This window comes from Corythoichthys intestinalis, chromosome 16 (assembly GCF_030265065.1).
Source record: "Corythoichthys intestinalis isolate RoL2023-P3 chromosome 16, ASM3026506v1, whole genome shotgun sequence".
NCBI lineage: Eukaryota > Metazoa > Chordata > Actinopteri > Syngnathiformes > Syngnathidae > Corythoichthys > Corythoichthys intestinalis.
This window is the reverse complement of record NC_080410.1, coordinates 7,560,242-7,581,007: the sequence shown is the minus strand read 5'-3', so window position 1 is coordinate 7,581,007 and position 20,766 is coordinate 7,560,242. Positions and strand designations below refer to the sequence as shown.

The 20,766-nt window shown below is 38.6% G+C and overlaps 1 protein-coding gene across 1 annotated transcript in view; it reads right to left on the bottom strand.

Annotated features, from left to right (window-relative positions):
- Window positions 1-733: 733 nt before the first annotated feature.
- The window catches only part of LOC130904368 (sphingosine kinase 1-like), a 94,565-nt gene continuing 74,532 nt past the window's right edge, over window positions 734-20,766 (bottom strand). The window contains exon 6 of the mRNA XM_057817089.1: window positions 734-19,166. Within this exon, the coding sequence (XP_057673072.1) occupies window positions 18,296-19,166 (871 nt within the window). The 3' untranslated portion in view covers window positions 734-18,295. The remainder of the gene's footprint in view (window positions 19,167-20,766) is intronic.

The window sequence follows — 20,766 nt, the reverse complement described above, 5'->3', positions numbered from 1 at the left end:
CTTTAAAACTTTCACATGTCAAAAGTAGACAGAAGGGAACTAATGAAAAAACGGGAGCAATTTTAACAACTTTAGCAGTCGATTCACAACAGTAAATGACTTCCTAACATAGCAAAGGTTACTATGTTTTTTGTTTTTGTTTTTGTTTTTTTTTTGGGGGGGGGGGGGACAAAAAACACGAAAGGTAACGCCAGTTACTTCGCCAAGTAACTAATTACTCTTACAATCAGGTAACTGAGTTACTAACTCAATTAGTTTTGCGGAGAAGTACATTGTAATTGTAATTAATTACTTTTTTAAAGTAGGATTAACAACACTGGTCATAAAGAGGAAGTCTGCAGAATGAAAAGTGACAAAAGCGGAGATTTTATTCTGCCAATTTGTTGCCGAACACAATTTGCCCGCAACTATTGCTGATCACTTCTCAGAATTAGCAAAAGAAATGTTCCCTGACTCAAAGATTGCATCGGTGAGTGAATTTTATCAATTGACCTTTTTAATTTATAATTGGACGCACAAACGAACTACCTTCAAGTCAAACTGAATTGCGAGCTGAAGTGCCATGAAGTGCAGCCATCAAGATATGAGAGGAATTGCCAAAAGTGCAACATACAATTATAACAAAAGTCATTGTAAAATGTTAGTAATCATGATGTAGCTGAAGATATTGATTGTTCTTTGATTGCATCAGGTTATATGTTACAATATTACCAATAAATTCATATTATTTAAAAAAAAAAAAAAAAAAAAGTTTTATTTTTGTTTCATATTGCACGCTATATACAACGTTGTAAGATTAGTCACCAGTTTGTAAGGACATACGTCACTGTAAGATTGCCAACGGCCTCGGGTTGACAGGTATGAGTATTGCAAAATTCAAACGCTGACAAATTCAATAGAAGACAGAGAAGCACACGTCTGATTCTGTTAAGTCTACATTGCCACCTAGAGGAGAAATGGGCGCTCTGCAACCTTTACACACGTACGTAATTTGTGCAACAAAAAGCCTCTATGAAATACTAGCGCTCTTTATTTGTAAAATGTGGAGGAACATCAATTCACAATTAGCAAAAAATAAATTAATTTAAAAAATAACATTTTAAAACAAAGCAAGATTCCTTTTCAGCACAATTTGAGGAGTTAAAGTGAATATTTAAAAATAAAATTTATTTATTTATGTCGTGTCAACCTTTTGTCTGTGAAACCCTTTAGGATCTTTTGGTAATTTAGAGCTATACAAATAAACATATCATATGACTTTAACCCTTTCATGCAAATGTGATGTTTTTTTCCCCCTAACATTTTATTACATTCATACAGTGAAGACAATACAGTAAGTATTTGAACACCCTGCTGTTTTGCAAATTATCCCCCTTAGAAATCATGGAGGCATCTGAAATTTTCATTATAAGTGCATGTCCACTGTGAGAGAGATAATCTAAAAAGAAAAACCCAGAAATCACAATGTATGATTTTTTTTTTTAAACGATTTATTTTTGTGATACAGCTACAAATAAGTATTTGAACACCTGAGAAAACGAATGTTAATTGGTACTTTATCTGCCTTTTTTTTTTTTTTTTTTTTTTTTTGCAATTACAGAGGTCAAACGTTTCCTGTAGTTTTCCACCAGGTTTGCACACATTGCAGGAGGGATCTTGGCCCACCAATCAATCAGGTTTCTGGGCTGTCGCTGAGAAACACGGAGTTTGAGCTCCCTCCATAGGTTTTCTATTGGGTTTAGGTCTAGAGACCGGCTAGGCCATGCTAGAACCTTGATATGCTTCTTACGGAGCCACTCATTGATTTTCCTGGCTGTGTGCTTCGGGTTATTGTCATGTTGGAAGACCCAGGCATGACCCATCTTCAATGTTCTGACTGAAGGAAGGAAGTTGTTCCCAAAAATCTCACAATTTTGGGGCCCCAGCCATCCTCATTTTAATAGAGTTCACTTGCCCTGTCTAATGCGCAGAAAAACACCCCCAAAGCATGATGCTACCACCAACATGCTTCATAGTAGGGACGGTGTTCTTGAGATAGTACTCATCATTCTTCTTCCTCCAAACACAGTTAGTGGAATTAAGTTCTATTTTACGCTCATCTAACCACAAAACCTGCTCCCATGACTCCTCTGCATTATTCAAGTGGTCATAGGCAAACTTTAGATGTGTTGGTTTAAACAGGAGAACCTTCCGTGCCATGCATGATTTGAAACTTTGACAGACATCTAGTGTATTACCAACAGTAACCTTGGAAACGGTGGTCCCAGCTCTTTTCAGGTCATTGACCAACTCCTGTCATGTAGTTCTGGGCTGATTCCTCACCGTTCTTAGGATCATTGAGACCCCATGAGGTGATATCTTACACTCCGATTGAGATTCACTGTCATGTTTAGCTTCTTCCATTTTCTAATGATTGCTCCAACAGTGGACCTTTTTTCACCAAGCTGCTTGGCAATTGCTCCATAGCCCTTTCCAGCCTTGTGGAGGTGAACAATTTTTAGGTGAACAAACTATCATGCTAGACAGTAAGCAAATGTAGCGGCGGCCTTATGTAAATAAAGAGCTTTTCCCGTTTAAAATTCTTGTAAACGAATGCTTAAATCCCTGAATTCTTTATGGATATGGACGTTAAACAGTCTTGATTCTTGGTTTAAAAAAATAAATAAAAAACGTGCAGTTGCGCCGTGTGCGCTCCTTTCTCTGTTCGTTAATCACTTAAAATATAATCTTTGTTATGTGGTGAACATAGATTGTAGATGTAGTCTGAATCTGTAAATGTGTTTTTCACTGTATTTCCCTTTGTACTTGTAAAAGCATTACACTTAAAACAAATCAGAGCTGAGATTTATTTTTCACCAACATAAAGCTATACTGAACAACAGTAAACAGATCTACTGCATTTAGAATTCCATTACCAACACATGTTATGACAAAATATTGGATGACTTTCCTACTGCATCTGTATATATTATTTTAGGCTTACTATGTTTCTCTTCGAGGAGAGCTGAAATCCAGCATTGTATTCATTGTACAGCATCATATATGCACACACACACACACACACAAATTCAACAACAACAAAATATATATATTTAAAGGGAGTAGTATGCTGAAAATCTAGGAACAAACCTCACTGCACCAGTGAGTTTTGACCTGATTTCTGCGCATTACTCTGTGAGACATCTCCTAAATTATGTATAAAAACTCATGACAAAGACACTAGTCATTCTAATTGTGTTCAGACTGAGGCTAGATTACAGAAGCGAGTGGAATAATTGATCATAGAATACCACAAGTAGTGCAACAACATCTTATCAAGAATATTAATGTATATTTTTCTTATGCAACGCTCTTGTAAATATATCTGGCAGTCAGTTACATCAAGATGCTTGTTGGCTTTCATTTTATTTTTATCTTCTTCTCTAATTGTGCTTATTCCGCTCACATTTCTTAACAATTATATAAAAACATGATTGTAGTGGCAGTCTATGGTAAGTGTATTATATAACTCCAAAACCTCAGAGTAAACCCAGAGAGCAATATTGACTGTTAGCCATCCAGTCGGGAGGGCCCTCGTTCCTTACTTGTGTAACTATGACGCTGCATTTGCATAGATTGCTTGCAATCTTCGTTGAAGGTATTTTTCAAACACCTTTGGTTAAAAGCATTGCATGAAGAACACAAGAATATTAGGGGGGGGCAAATAAAACAAACTTAAGAACATAAATGGAGGATGCAATATTCTGTTCAAGTTGTAACCAGGGGTGGTTGGGAGAAAAGCATTTTAAAATGATATCGGATAATATCAATATCGGTTTTGGGCCAATACACAACCCCTAGCATAAGTATGGAATCACCAGTCTCCGACGAGCACTCACTCAGACATTTTATCATGTAGAACAACTCAGATAAAAAGCTTGAAAAAATAATGAATTAGTTCAAAAGTGCAACTCTTTAGCATTCAGAAACACTAAAAGAAATTAATAAAAAAAACATTGTGGTGGTCAGTAAATGTTACTTTTGTAGAGCAAGTGCAGGGAAATAAATATAGAATCACTCCATTCAGAGGAAAAATATATGGAATCAGGAGAAACAAACAAAGAAATAACAATCAAAACACATCTCTAGTATTTAGTTGCACCACCTCTGGCTTTTATGACAGCTTGCAGTCTCTGAGGCGTGGACTTGATGAGTATTCTTCATCAATTTGGTGCCAACTCTCTTTGATTGCAGTTGCCAGATCATCCTTGCAGGTTGGAGTCTTGCTGTGGACCATTTTTTTCACCACAGGTTTTCAATAGGGTTGAGATCTGGGCTATTTGCAGGCCATGACATTGACTGGATGAGTCTTTCTCCAAGGAATGCTTTAAAAGTTTTAGCTCTATGGCATGATGCATTGTCATCTTGCAAAACGTCATCTTGTGCATTTATTGAACATTTAACCACAGCCATCTCCCCAGTGCCTGTGCCTGACATGCAGCCCCATATTATCAAGGACTGAGGGAATTTGGATGTTTTCATCAGGCAGTCATCTTTGTAAATCTCACTGGAACAGCACCAAACAAAAGTTCCACCATCATCACCTTGAATCTGCATTGGACAAGGTGTCAAGAGTCAAGAATCTGCATTGGACTCGAATATCTTTCTTAACACATCAACAACGATACACGTCGAATTCATTTAGACTGGTAGGACTAGCTCTGAGTGCCGTTGACGGCGATGGACGTCCAGTTTATTTTGACTGTCAGGGGCGAACGAACATTGACTGGATGAGTCTTTCTCCAAGGAATGCTTTAACAGTTTTAGCTCTGTGGCATGATGCATTGTCATCTTGGAAAATGACAAAGATATTTTCAATTAAAGAGATAAGAAAGCTGTCTAAAATTTCAATGTAAACTTCTGCATTTATTGAAGATTTAACCACAGCCACCTCCCCAGTGCCTTTGCCTGACATGCAGCCCCATATCATCAAAGACTGAGGGAATTTTGAAGTTTTCATCAGGCAGTCATCTTTGTAAATCTCACTGGAACAGCACCAAACAAAAGTTCCACCATCATCACCTTGAATCTGCATTGGACAAGGTGTCAAGAGTCAAGAATCTGCATTGAACTCGAATATCTTTCTTAACACATCGACAACGATACACGTCGAATTCATTTAGACTGGAAGGACTATCTCTGAGTGCCGTTGACGGCGTTGGACGTCCAGTTTATTTTGACTGTCAGGGGCGAACGAACATTGACTGGATGAGTCTTTCTCCAAGGAATGCTTTAACAGTTTTAGCTCTGTGGCATGATGCATTGTCATCTTGGAAAATGACAGATATTTTCAATTGAAGAGATAAGAAAGCTGTCTAAAATTTCAATGTAAACTTCTGCATTTATTGAAGATTTAACCACAGCCACCTCCCCAGTGCCTTTGCCTGAAATGCAGGCCCCATATCATCAAGGACTGAGGGAATTTTGAAGTTTTCTTCACGCAGTCATCTTTGTAAATCTCACTGGAACAGCACCAAACAAAAGTTCCAGCATCATCACCTTGTCCAATGCAGATTCTTGACTCATCACTGAAAATAACCTTCATCCAGTCATTCACAGTCCATGATTGCCTCTCCATAGCCCATTGCAGTCTTGTTCTTTTCTGTTTAAGTGTCAATGATGGTTTCTTTTTAGCTTTCCTGTATGAAAATCCCATTTCCCTTAGGCAATTTTGCACAGTTCTATCATATACCTTGACTCTAGCTTCCTCTCATTTCTTCTTCATTTGTCTTGTTGTACATGTTCTATTTTCAAGACATATGCCCTTTAGTTGTTTGTTGTGATGTTTGGATGTCTTCCTCGGTCTACCAGTACGTTTAACTTGAACAACCTTGCCATGCTGTTTGTACTTGGTCCATATTTTTGATACAGCTGTATGTGAACAGCCCACATCTTTGGCAAACATACTGTAGCGTTACCTTCTTCAAGAAGTTTAATAATCCTCTCCTTGGTCTGAACAAACATCTCTCTTGTTGGAGCTATAATTCTTGTGAATCCACTTGGTCTGGCAGCCCTCCAAGGTGTGATAACTGCACTGTTTTTAACTGCTGACTAACGAGCAGATCTAATCTGAGTCAGGGGCCCAATTAAGGAAAGGAAATTGACTGGGTGTGTCTGTATTTTCTGCTCAAAATGGAGTGATTCCATATTTTTTTCTTCAGAAAAGAGTGATTCTATATTTATTTCCCTGCACTTGCTCCATAAAAGTAACATTGACTGACCACCACAATGTATTTTATTCATTTCCTTTAGTGTTTCTGAATGCCAAGGAGTTGCACTTTTGAAATAATTCATTATTTTTTTTTAAAGCTTTTTATCTGAGTTTGTTCTACATAATAAAATGTCTGAGTGAGTGCTCGTCCTAGACTGGTGATTCCATACTTTTTGCTAGGGGTTGTGCATATGGCAGTGCTGTCATGTCCACGTCGTGCCTGCCTGTGTGTTTCTGTTGTTATTACCCCCCTGCTGGCGCTTAGGTGTAATTACATTTGAAAATCTCAACACTTTCTGCTGTCGTAAACATATGTCGACGCGAGCTTATTGCGAATAGAGAGGCCTAATGTAAGACCTTGTCATTACCCGATCGTGATAGGCGACTTGATCGTGACGGATTGCTACTGCGAATGTGCAAACCAACGCCATTTTCTCTTGGAGGATGACAAGAGATATGTATGTGCTAGATTAAAGGATAAAAAAATGTTTTTTTCTTTATGGGGGGATGTTTTTCTTTTTTTTTTTTTTTTAAACCATCCAATGGGGGATATTTGTTTATTTTTTTTAAACCATCCAATGATTATGCCATAGATAGAAGAAAACACCATACTCTGAAGCCTTTGTTCATTTTTGGAATAACACTGTTTCATACATATATCTTATCAAAGACTAAGTAAAAAGGCTAGTTAAGCTATAGATACCTGAAAAACCTTGCATGTTAAACAAAGTCTGTAACATTTAAATAAAGTTTTTGGTTAATTTTTAACAGTGTGATTGGTTTCTAAAAGGTTTCATTGGGGTAAGGGGAGAGGAAGACGGTTAGGTAAATAGGGAAAGCAATTTTTAAATTCTTGAAAGACATTAAGTTGAGGTATAGTAGATTTTAAGGGTGAAGGAATGCAACTGAAAATTGATTATAAGAAGAATTTTAACACGCATGTGCAGTACGGCTACCTAGTTGTGACTGGCTGTTCACGTGACTACGCTACGTCACTTCCCACGTTGGCTTTATGCTGATAAACGCGAAAGATTCAGACATATAAATTAATTATTCTTGAATGTCTGTCATGTGGGTTGAATAATAATGATTTTGTATGTCTGAATTTAACATATAAATCACCTTAGGGACATCGCGATACATAAAAAAAATCTTTTGATTAATGGCGGATTGCAAGCAAATTTCAGGTGCAGTTTAAACAGTCTTCGTCTCCAGTCATCCCAATTAAACCCTTCAGAGATTATCATCCAAAAATAAAAAAGGAAAAAATATTTTAAAATATTTGTTTAATCTTTTGTAATGAAGTGGCGTGGCTCAGTGGTGGAGTAGTTGTCCCCCAACCCAGAGGATGTGGGTTCGATTCTCTCCCCTGATGAACTCGCCTAAGTATTCTTGAGCAAGATACTGAACCCCACATTGCTCCTGGTGCTGCGTCATCAGTAGGTGGATGGCGATGTAGTGTAAAGCGCTTTGAGAGCCTTGAAAGGTGGAAAAACACTATATAACTATAACACCATTTACCATAGTCTATCACATACATATCTATATCTCGCGCCATCCCTCGAGAGAAAAGCCATGAGTCGGTTCGCGCATGCGCAGTAGCAATCCGTCGCGATCTGGTAGCCTGTCACAATTGGGTAGTGACAGAGCCAACGTCTACAGCCAGTGGACAGGCATTGTTTGTAAGTTATATTCTTCCATTGTTTTATATTCAGCAGCATTTTGTAGTATCTTCGAGATGTGTATATTTTGTTCTGTTTGCATTTGTGTTAAATTTGGTGACATTATTTAATTGCTTGCAAGCTGCACTACAAGTTGCTGTTCAAATTGATACGTGGTGAATACTGTACTTTGCTTTATTTGTGACGTTATTTCATATTATTAATACAATGTTTTGTTGTATTTAGTTTTACATCAAAGTATCCATGCTCTTTTCAAGAGAAAGATGACCACAATAAAGCCAAATTTAACTTTACTCCATCGTCCGACTTCTCTTCAGAGCCTGATTTGTTCGCAATCTGTCCATTTCTGTACCGCCACACACATTGAAGACAAAATAACTGCCTAATTGGCACTTTGCGCTTGCACTTGCTCAGAAAAACGGATGTTTTTTACACTATTTTGATTTCAACAATAAAGATAGTGGTGCAATATAGGCCCTTTTTTCATAATTTCAGTTGCAGTTGTTCTTATTTTTCACAGAATGTTTATTTGGAAGACCTTGATGTTGTTACATTTAGCAGCATTAAAGCATTCAGTAGGACACCACAATACAATTAGCCATAATATGGTAAATCCACGACCGCATAAATCAGTATCGGTTTGACCTCGGGATTAGGATTTTTGGTGTTGGACGATATCAGGATATCAGTTAAAAAGTCATTATCGGACAGCTCTAGTCGTAATGCTTATTGTTAAAGAGAAAATTAAAAAATAATAAACAGAGGAGACTGGAATAAAGAGGCTTTTAACTACTATCGCTAGACTGCAATATAAATGTATATTTCAAGTGAAAGCTTTGGAATAAAAGATGTGCAAATATTTCACTGCTTTCCTATGAAGTACTGTTCAGCCAAAAATAACATTTACTTATAACACCTTCCCACCCAAAAACACATTCAACCAAAACCTATCAAGTCCTAAAGTAAAACCCTCACTTTTACGCTTTACTTTTAAAAAATGCTCGCTCACTCACTCACACATAAAAAAAAAAAAACTTCTTATAAGCGCTAAAACCTCTCACTCACACACACACACAAAATGCACCAATGCACCAAAAGAACCCTTCAACTTTGACCTTTTGGGGGGGAGGTTAAAAGGTTTTATACTAGTGTGAGGGGTCTTTTGGGTGAGCGTTTTTCTTTGGTATGTCATTGTTATTTTTGGCCAAATCCTTGTACAGTAGCTATAAAAGGTCTGCACGCCCCTGTTCAAATGCCATACTTGTGTAATTCAAAATGTGAGACAAAGATAAATCATTGGAAAACTTTTACTATCATTGATGTGACCCATACCGGTAATTTAGGAAACACATCGGGGGGGAAACTTTTTGAGAGGAAAAGTAAAAATAAAATGAAATAACAAAGTTCCTCACAAGTGTGCATACAGTCACCTCTTACCTGGGATATGTCTGTGTTCAAAATTGAGCAATAACATTTAAACTCATGTCAGAGGGGGCCTCTGATTTACCACAAATACATTTAAGAATGTTTACAAAGCCTTTCCTGGTCATGCTGGGTTTTTTTTTTTTTTTGGTGGTGGTGGGGGGGGGTTTGATGACAGTGTAGTGCCAAACATGCTATTAGGAATTATAGCTCAAGCTCAAGCAAAATCAACAATGGTTTTATCAGACCCAGAGGTGAGTAGAGTAGCAAAAAATTTTACTCAAGTAAAAGTAGCAGTACTTCTAAATAATATTACTTAAGTAAAAGTAAGTAATTCCAAAATTTACTCAAATGCAAGTAAAAAAGTATTCATTAAAAAGAATAGGTTTATCCGAGGCGCGATTATTGCTAGTTGAAACTCAAGCAATTAGTAACATTGCGAGTAACTGCTTCCATTGTCTGATTTTTTTTTTTTTAATAATAATAATTAATAATAATAATTTTTTTCTTAGCACAACTTCATATATACAAACTGTTATTGTACTGTTCTAGAGCCCTAACCCCAACCTGCTAGCTTATAACCACCAATGGTTACTTTTTTACCTTAAGTACAGATACAGGTGCAAAAAATTACTTAAGAAAAAATGTACTCAAGTAAAAGTACTTGCTTTAAAATGTACAAGTAATAAGTAGAAGTATTTTCTCCCAATGCAAAAATGTAATGAATAAATATATATGGCGGAAAACACAGACAAGACTGAAAAAGCAGTTTCTGCTCTTGCACCCCTCTGTAAAAGAAACTGTTGTATTTTAAGCAGAAACAACTGTTGCGTTTGATAGAACAATATGTCTATTTGCTGCAAAAGCAGATTCATGGTGCATTAAGCCCCCGAACAATTTTTAATTTGTCCGTTTTACCCTGAAAACCCCCGTTTACAGACATCGCGCAACCGCTTTTTTTTCAACCCAGCCATAAAACCAAGGTAATTAATTATACTTATTATTCATATTGTCTGTCATTTTTTAGCTTAGAATCATTAATTGATGTCTAATATTTAGTTTGAAAAAAAAAAAAAAAAAAAAACGATTTAAAAAAATTATTCACTCACGTTTTAAACTTTTAAACAAATTACGTCACAATGAAAACTTTGGCGTCTGTAAAAAAGTCATGGAGATCTACCTCATAACCATCGCTTAATTGCATTACTGTCGCATTTTCCCCGATATGTTAGGTAATAAATAATCGATCCAAACAAGAAATATTAAAAAATAACATTTAAAAGGGCAAATATATGAAAAAGAACATCTGGACCACTCTTTGATGTCTGCGATTTCTACGTCGCGACCCTTGTTATATTCCCACTTTTCACCCCTAAAATCCCAAATAAATCCAGCTATGTCCATTCACAGCTCTGTCTTGACACTCGGTGATACATGAAACATGGAATTTTTGGATCAAAACAAGGAAAGTACGCGATAATATCTCGTTAAAGTCAAGGCGTCTGTAATTCTGCTGCCGCGTGCTCTCACCTCCAGATAGGGTTTTGCTGTTTAATTTTTTTTGTTTGTTTTTTTTAAATGCCCTCCTGTTCAAAATTTTTCTTCCCCCAGAAAATTGAGATTTTAAGCATATCGGACAATTTTGAAATTTGGCCAAATTGGGGGTCTCAGAGCGGAACCTCAAGTCATCTGAGTGTTTTCCGCCGTATATATACACAGTATATATTGCATACATACACACATACATACAGAGATCTGAATCAATGTTAAAAGAACCAGAAAATTCATTGACTGCTCAGTTTTATCTAAAACTGTGCAGAATGGAGAAAAAAAAACGCAATAAAATTTACTGCACTGTGATAAGAAGCTTAACAAGCTCAAAAACTCCAAAATTTAGCTTAATGTCAGATTGCAAGCAACTATCTGGTGCATGTGCAAGAGTGTAAATGACTTATCTGCAGTCGTGCTGCTACACTGTTGGTTTTTATTGGTCAATATCTTGTTCACCTGCCTAATCTTGCTTGTGCTTGTGTTGCTGCCTCGTGCCGTGGAATGTAGTGCATTAAAAGTAAAAAGTACCACTTCATATTTGTACTCAAGTACAGATACACAAAAATGTACATAAGTACAGTAACAAATTAATTCGTTACATTCCACCACTGTTCGGCATCTCTGGCAAAAATAAAGCCAATATGTAGATTCAAGAGGAAGAAATGTAACGGCTAATGAAAATGCACCAAACACGTTGGGAAATGTAAATATTTTTTACAACAGCAGCAAATGAGTTGTGCATTTTAGCAGTCCTATTAATCGTAAAACGTTTTGAGCAATTCTGTTTTATATATCGTGAAAATCAAGCATTGAACAGGGATGTGCAGATTTCTTAGATCTACTATGCATAACTCTTATTCACTCAGACAACACAGAGAGACCGGAACATTAATGTTTGATATTTCAGTTTTGGTGTAATTCTCATTTTGTTTTAATCTGCTGTGTTATGAAATAAAAAATTGCCTGAACTGAGACCTACCATGCAAGCATGTTGATACCGAGCTGCTGCATACCTGTGTGTGGAGGGGTCAGCAGGACCCTTCATGAACAGGATTTGATGAAAGACCAAACAACACTTAAAATCCTCCAAGCAACACTGATTGTACGCCTCTCTAAATGCAACACACCAGACCTTTTGTGAAACCCTGTGCTACTTTCATGCTATCTAAATTACTTTATAATCATTTTGTTGTAGATGTTTCACTTACTAAGGACACATTAGGTGATGATGGCTTCTTAACCAAGGGGAAGAAGTTGAGTACAATCCCCAAATTTAAAAGAAGTTGATATGATGCATGAGAACTTAACATTTGAGGGAACACACTATATGGACAAAGGCATTGCAGCAAGCTTCATAATCACCTGATTAGTTCAAGCAAACCCACAATTATATTATCATTATCATAATAGAATTCACTGCAATCTGTCTGTCGAGCTTTATCAAGAGACTTCAAATTGTCAAACTTGGTGGTCAAGAAATGGCCTCAAAATCACATAACTCTGACATAATATATATGAGACACAAATATTTTTGCCGCCACCAGGCGTCACCATTTCCATGTGACTGGTTATGGTAAAAAAAAAAAAAAAAAAAAAAAAAAAAAAAGGTCCACATTGACTCCATGAAAGATATATTTTGTAGAAGTGATTACTAGAGAAATAGTCAGAAATCTATATAAATAGCTCAAATATAACATTCGCCAAGGAAAATCAAGAGTAACAATCCACAATGCAGTTTGCAGGAGATAAGCAACCCATCCGCCTGTGCTTTTCAAACGCGCACACCAGTCATGTTATCTAACTAACAAGCGGCTGGCTATAAAGATTATTTGTGTGTGGTCATAATGCTACGACCAAGGGGGCGGGACTGAGTGCACAGGTAAGTGTGCTTGTCTAACAGTAATTAGGACATTTCAGTCAATTTGTGCTACTTTGTGTAAACTGTGTGTCTGCATGTGTATTGAAAGGAAGATGGGTGATTAGTTTTTGTTTATTCAACTCAGTCCCAACCACTGTTAACTCTTTCATGCACCAAATACGGTGCTTGCCAAAAGTATTGGCACCCCTGCAATTCTGTCAGATAATGCTAAATTTTTCCCAGAAATTGATTGCAATTACAAATGCTTTGGTAGTAATATCTTCATTTATTTTGCTTGCAATGAAAAAACACAAAAGAGAATGGGGACAAAAAATAATTATCATTTTATACAAAACTCCAAAAATTGGCCGGAGAAAGGTACTGACACCCTTTGAAAGGTCATGTAATGCTTCTCTCATTTGTGTAGTTAACAGCAACGGTTACTTACCTGTGGCACATAACAGGTGGCGGCAGTAACTAAATCACGCTTGCATCCAGTTAAAATGGATTAACGTTGACTCGACCTCCGTCCTGTGTCCATGTGTGTACCACATTGAGCATGGAGAAAAGAAAGAAGACCAAAGAACTGTTTAAGGAGTTGAGAAGCAAAATTGTGAGGCAGCATGGACAATATCAATGCTACAAGTCTTGAATGTTCCTGTGTCTACCATGCGCACTGTCATCAATAAGTGTAAAGCCCCTGGCACTGTGACTAACCACCCTAGATATGGACGATAAAGAAAAATTGACGAGAGATTTCAACAAAAGATTGTGCGGATGGTGGATAAAGAACCTCGACTAACATCCAAACAAGTTCAAGCTGTACTGCAGTCCGAGAGTACAACAGTGTCAACCTGTACTATCTGCCGGCGTCTGAATGAAAAGGGACTCTATTGTAGGATACCCAGGAAGACCCCACTTGTGACCCAGAAACATAAAAAAGCCAGGCTGGAGTTTGCCAAAACTTTCCTGAGAAAGCCAAAAACATTTTGGAAGAATTTTAGAGCTTTTGGGGAAAAGGCATCAACATAAGAGTTTACAGGGGTAAAAAACGAGGCTTTCAAAGAAAAGAACACGGTCCCCAGATTCAAACATGGCGGAGGTTCCCTGATGTTTTGGGTCGCTTTGCTACCTCTGGCACTGGACTCCTTGACTGTGTGCATGGCATTATGTAGTCTAAAAACTACCAACAAATTTTGCAGCATAATGTAGGGCCCAGTGTGAGACAGCTGGTTCTCCCGCAGAGGTCATGGGTCTTCTGGAGAGATCTGAAAATGGCAGTTTGGAGAAGGCACCCTTCAAATCTCAGAGACCTGGAGCAGTTGGCCAAAGAAGACTGGTCTAAAATTCCAGCAGAGCATTGTAGGAAACTCACTGATGGATACCTGAAGCAGTTGTTTACAGATATTTTGTCTAAAGGTTGTGTTACCAAGTATTAGGCTGAGGGTGCCAATACTTTTGTCCGGGCGATTTTTGGAGTTTTGTGTAAAATGATAATATTTTTTTTTTTAAATGTTCCATCCTCTTTTGTGTGTTTTCATTGCAAGAAAAATGAAGATACTGTATTACTACTAAAGGGTGGCAGTGGCGCAGTTGGTAGCATGAGTTGTCCTGGGACCAAAGGGTCAGCGGTTCGATTCCGGGCTATGGCTGCCCACTGGTGAGGTACCCTTGGGCAAGGCACTGAACCCTAATTTGCCCTCAATGGATTGGCAGCGCCTTGCATGGCGGCAGCACCATTGGTGTGTAAATGTGGGCATGAATAGGTAAATGTCTGCTATCGTAAAGTGCTTTGGGCATGGTAACCATATAGATACTATAAGTACGCTATATAAATACTCTCCAAAGCATAATTGCAATCATTTTATGGGAGAGCATTTGAGCATTATCTGACAGAATTTCAATACTTTTGGCCAGCACTGTATGATGATGATGATTTTTTTTTTACCTTTACAGGGCACTTTAACTGCATTGGCTGCCATTTGACTGGGAGGGGCGAATGAATGAATAAACGTCCGTCCCAGTCAAAATGGATTGAACATCTAGTGACGTCAATGCCAGTCAATGAACTAAATGAGTTCCCTGTAAAGGTATTTAGAAAATTCACTTGATTGTTCCTAAAATTTCAATGATTTTCTTTACATACATCACATATAATGACAAGCAGAACAGATGAGCTGTTGCAATGTATAGCAGAATACACAAATACCACTGCTATATGATTTTTGCAATGCAAATTACGTGCCTTGGCCAGGGGCATCGCCAGACATATTTCACTGGTGCCTGTGCCCCGTGATCTGCAGTGCCCCAGTATAAATTTCACTGGTAAAAAAAAAAACTTTGTAGTTTTAAGTCTACATAGCATAATCTACAGCGTTTGCCAATTTAATATTGTCATATTACTCTATTGACACCATATACACAATCTGCACATGGGTCCTTATTATGGTAATTTATTCACGTAAATTTGGCTGACATACGCATATGAGTTGACTCTTCCGTGAAGAACCTTTGGGTGATATGCTGCGTTTATGTGTGTCGGGAGATCTGAATTCCCAAGTTGGAAAATCGTTCTGATGTGTTGTAAAGTCGTAATGTGGGATAAAAACATGATTGGTAGAAATAAGTGTAGCCTATTTTAATGCTCCAATGATACATCACAAGTTGAGTGACTGTTTGGTGCTTTTATAGACACCATGTAACAGAGAAATTTTTTTTCTATTACTCCAACAAGACATGAATGCAGCATCAATATTATGGTGCATGTGCCAATCATACAGTCGACGGAGCAAATTACATCTTCCCATGTGCTTCACAGGTTAGTGCCAGATTAACTGCTCATCCTGTAAAATACTCTGGTCGCAAATTGAAGTAGCAGATTAGCTGCCATCTTTTAGCTAATTGGCTATAAATACAATGACAATTAAATGTGATTTCAGTGAGAGGCTCTCACTCAAGAGCTTTGTTCAATATTGGACCGTGGAAGATTCGAGAACGATTCACAAATTCCGATTATTGAAATATGCCAAGTAAAGCAAAACTAAAACACAGTCAGCGTGGTCTTCGGGACGCAATGAGGAACGGGCCAAGAGTAAACATCATGCTCAACTGATGCCGCTAAATAAAAAAACAATAATACCTGACTGTGGACGACAACCGCCACAAACTACGCCCTCATAATGCTACGGTAGATATCACATGTATAAAACTAGATGCGAAATGACAGACTAAGCGGCCTTAGCACATGCATAGAAAACTACATGCGAAATGACAAACTTGCCGGTGTTAGTAAACAGCCGCCATCATAAAGCAGTAGACTTCTCTAGAAGGCTGTTGTAGCGAACCTTCCGAGCGGACCTAATTAACTTTTTATCTAAAATACTCCTAAATCGGCAAAATCTTGACCTAAATCTATCTTTAAATGATGAAACAGTTTTAAAACTTCCACATGTCGAAAGTAGTTAAAAGGGAAATTACGGAATAACGGGAGCAATTTTAGCATCTTTAATGGTAGATTCACAACATTAATTATTTGAATGTAGTTTAAAGACGCTGATACAGAATGGTGACTTTATTTACTGTTTTGAACTGTTAACTTGATACTGAAATAGTAGTTTATTTAAGCCGAGAGGATATTTGTACGATTTTTGTAACTAATGTACGAAACATTAAAAGCAGCTAATAGCTGGTGGGGCACATCAAAAATCGAATATATGATCGAATTGTAGCCTCTGAATGGTAATCAAATCGTTACGTGCCCCAAGATTCCCACCTCTAATCATTACTGATGCTATTTGGTGATATGACCACAAGGAATACAATCAATCTGTATGAATTAATTGCCTATCTTTGGGAAATAACCTCTAACAATGTTGTTATATGTGCTCATCATTTCCAACTATTTTACAAGCATTTTATTTGTTACTGCAGTCCCTGTAATGAGTTGTTTTTTTTTTGTTTCAAACAGCATTACCCTTGAAAATGGATATTAGGAAGTTATTTGCTCGCAGCAAGGATAAATCAGCATGGAGGAATGAGAGAGGGAAGCTAGTTAATCCACCTAGCCAACATAAACCACTTTTAGGCTACAACCTACCAGTTGAGAAACACTGATTAATTGCATAACAGTTACAGTGATATATCCCCATTTCTATCCAGATAAAGTAGAGCAGCAGACTGTAGGCAAAGGTGAACGAGCGATGGAAGTTGCCAGGTAGCAGACCAACATTGAATAAACCTTGATTTTCATCATGATCTAAATCATCAGTATGGTTGACATAAAAATTTTCGACATCAAGTGACGTAGAAACAACGATGTTTCTATAGTATGTCAGGCAATGGTTGGGTTAACAATGTTTAATCGTTGATGAACTAATGTTGACAAATAGTTGATTTATGATTGACCAGTAAATATGATTGAAAAGTCGTTGAATTATGGATGAGCGGGCGTTTTGGTCGTACATACAAACATAACATTGATTCAGCGTTGTTCCAATATTATTAATAATCGAAATGATGTTTAGGTTTTGTAAGGATTTGAACGTGAAACAACTTTAATTGAGGGTGCAAAAGTGACGTTGATTCAACGATATAAGATCGACAGCGGAATGTTGATCCAACATCTTTTCCAAGTCGGTCTGCTATCTAGAGTTGATGAGCATAAGCAGAGGTGAATTGACTATCAACAAGGGATGTCCCTATTTTAATTCTGAATACTGATGGCTGAAAAACAGAACAAAAAAAGTCCCTTTTTTATGGAAACCTGTATTTGGGTTTGATTATATATAGTTTAAAGCGCTATTTCTGACTTCTTACGATAGATAAGTGCTAAAAAATTGCTCGCTTGCCAGGATTGTATTAGGTCTAGCGATGCCCCTGGCCTTGGCTCAATAAAGGCTGGGAAACATTGGTTCAGTCGCTCCTGTCTGATGACGATGGAAGATCAACAAGATTTGAGTAAAGACAATGTGATTCTATCTATATGTTTAGATCTACTTTGTCCAAGTTTCTTTCCTAAAGCTACACAATGATTAGTCAAATCCCTCTCAGGGATGTCGTACTGCTCTGTCGGAGGCTTCAGCTATTCCCCCGGGAATTTCCCCAGATGGGAAAATGTGCTTGTCTTCGTGCGTGCGGCGCTGATCAGGTCTGACAGCAGAGTGCACAATGTACTCCTCTGCCACGGCAACAATGTGCCAAGCTCCTCATGCACGGTCGCGGACGTACATTGAATTAAAAAACAAATGTGCGTGAGGATCTCACTATGACGTACACAATCTCTGAAGCAGTTACGCTGGGACCGGCCAGCAATAACGGACGACAATCCGTGGCTTGGACACTGAATCCAAAAAGTGGGGAATGGGGGGCTTAAAAAACAGGACAAGTTTTTTCAGTAGAAAAATAGAGGACTTCTCAGAGGATGATTAAATGTCTTTGGCACTTATGAAAACACAGCATATATAAAGCGATCAACATTGAGTGAAAAGGCCAAACTTGAAAGCTCTCCAACCAGAAGATTAACATAATCTGGCTTCATCCATAAATGAGTCTGGCCAGTCCGGGGTGGATTTGAGCCTGAACCGGCCCGTATTCCACCGTCTCTCCGTCCACTGTGATCACACCCTCTGGAGAGATGGGCTCAAGCCGCAAGGCGCGCACCTTCTCGTAAACCAAGTGGGGGCAGCCGCATGCTAAATGCGCTCCCTTCTCCATGGCGAGGAAGAGGCGCAGAAGTGCTGGCCGGGAGATTCCGGCAGTCACGTAAAAGAGGTGTATGATTCCGTCGTCCGCCATGGCTCCGGGGACTGCCCACAAGTCCTCAGCCAGGTGAGACTGGTAGATCGCCAGCACCAAGACAAAGTCCTCCGACTTTACAACAGTCCAGCTTTCTGGAACCGGCTGGTCCAGTCCCGGTAGTAAAGAGTCTACGGGTGCTCGGGTTTTGCCGTCGCTAGAAATTTCGAGTTTTTTGGTGTTAATGGAGGAGTTGCTGATTGTGTTTTGGATGGTGTTTGTGTTGTTGCAATGGTGGTGCACGTTATGTGTTGGAGAGGAGTTTGGGATGAGCTGGCACGGGAGGGAAGAGCACAAAGAGGGGCGCTGTGGCGTGGATGAAAGTTTTGGTTTCTCCTTCACAGGCAGGAACGCCAACCTGCCCTGATAAACTCGAAGACCGGCAAGACGCACCAGGGTGCCCATCAGGAAGCGGATCGCGCCGACATGGCGGTACTTCTCGCTCTCGATGTCCACGTCGGCCACAAAGCCCCAAGCTAAGGACAGGAAGGAAAAGATACGCTGTTTGGACGCCAGGTGGATAGACACCAAGTCCATGGAACCGACCAGGCCCTTGCACAGCATGAAGCCACAACTCAGAAGGAGTTCTTCATTCCATGCAGGGGGGGACCTGAAACACGCAAGACGTTAGTTAGATCGAAAAAAATCGTACCTAATGTGATGAGCAGTATTGTTTTTGGCAGCCCTTTCAATTTTCGTCTTAGTCTTTTGGACGATAATACTTAGTAGTCTTAGTCATATTTTGGTCTCAAAATGTGTTTGTCTTCACTTTGGGGGTTTTTTGACAGAAAATCAAGACTAATTTCTTCTGGTTTTAGTTGACGTTTGCTCAAAATGTTTTTGTCCGTAAAATTGTTTAAAATTACTTTAAAAAATTTAATTAATTAAGGTTTCCAACTATTTCGGTTGACAGACAAGCACATACCGCGGCGTCTAAAAGGACAACGTCAACTTGGTGATAATACACACACTCAGCGGGAAAACAGTACATTATCTTCAATGAATTATACCCATCAGGACGCCACGAACTGTATGTAAAATAAAAAGTACAATAACATTTAGTGTGCGATGATCAGTCAGCACAGACCTTAAAGGCTAAATGCATATTCCCTCTGGCTAAGATAAGAAAACAAATCTTACAGTGTGTGCAAGCCTGCATGGAGACCGGAGACAACTGGTGAGTCGGGGTGGCAGAGCACGTCACATGAGTGACACAACCAGACACTGCTAAGATGTAGGCTAACAACACATTGAAATGTCATACATTGTGAACATGTGACGGAAACTTTGCATTTCCGTCTCATTCTCGTCTCGTCAGACGAAAACTGGCATTTATCCCCTTTTGTTTTTGTCTCCCAAAACCAGTTTTTAGATCGTTATCGTCTCGTCATCCTCATGAAAAACATGTTTGTTGACGAAATATTTCCGTTATCATTATCGTTGATGAAAACAACACGAGTGATGAGACATTTTATTCATCATTTTATTTCCAACTAGAGGATGCAATTTCTGGAGGGATCGTATGGGAATGTTTTGCTCTCTCTCCCATTGGTCACTTCCTATTAATTTCGGTCATTTTCGGGTCACTTCCTTATTAACTTATTGGCTGCCATTGACAGTGCGAGATGTCAAATCCATTTTGACTGAGAGGCGACATTTTTGCCCCTTCACAGTCAAAATGGATTGGACGTCTCACATTCACAGCGAGTCCTCCCAGTTTAAAGGAATTGGATGTCTATGGTTGTCAATGACGGACACTTAGTTAATTTTAGGGTACCGGGCCGCAGAGAAATAAAGAATAATTTATTAACGACCGCAATCTGGCTAGTGCCTCTTGACTAATCCGAGCAGAGATTTGTGTACTACATTGCCCTCTAGTGGTTGGCCGCCATTATGGGGTGTTTGCACACCTATAGTAGCCCACCGCCAGTCAATGTAAACAGTAATGTTAGCTGCTGTGACGGCGACGTCTTTGGGTAGCTTTTTCACTGGGAAAAGGCCACCTGCTGAGCCAGAAGAGTAGCCAACAACCATGTCTATTCTGCATAATATGTGGCTAAAAGCAACGAGGCAACAAAATGAATGCACTGAAAGCATCATACCTCGTGGCCAACCAACCGTATTGCTAAAGCCAAGAAACATTTCACAATTGGAGAAGAACTCATTATGCCTACGACCAAGGATATTTGCTGTCAAGTTTTAGGAGAGCC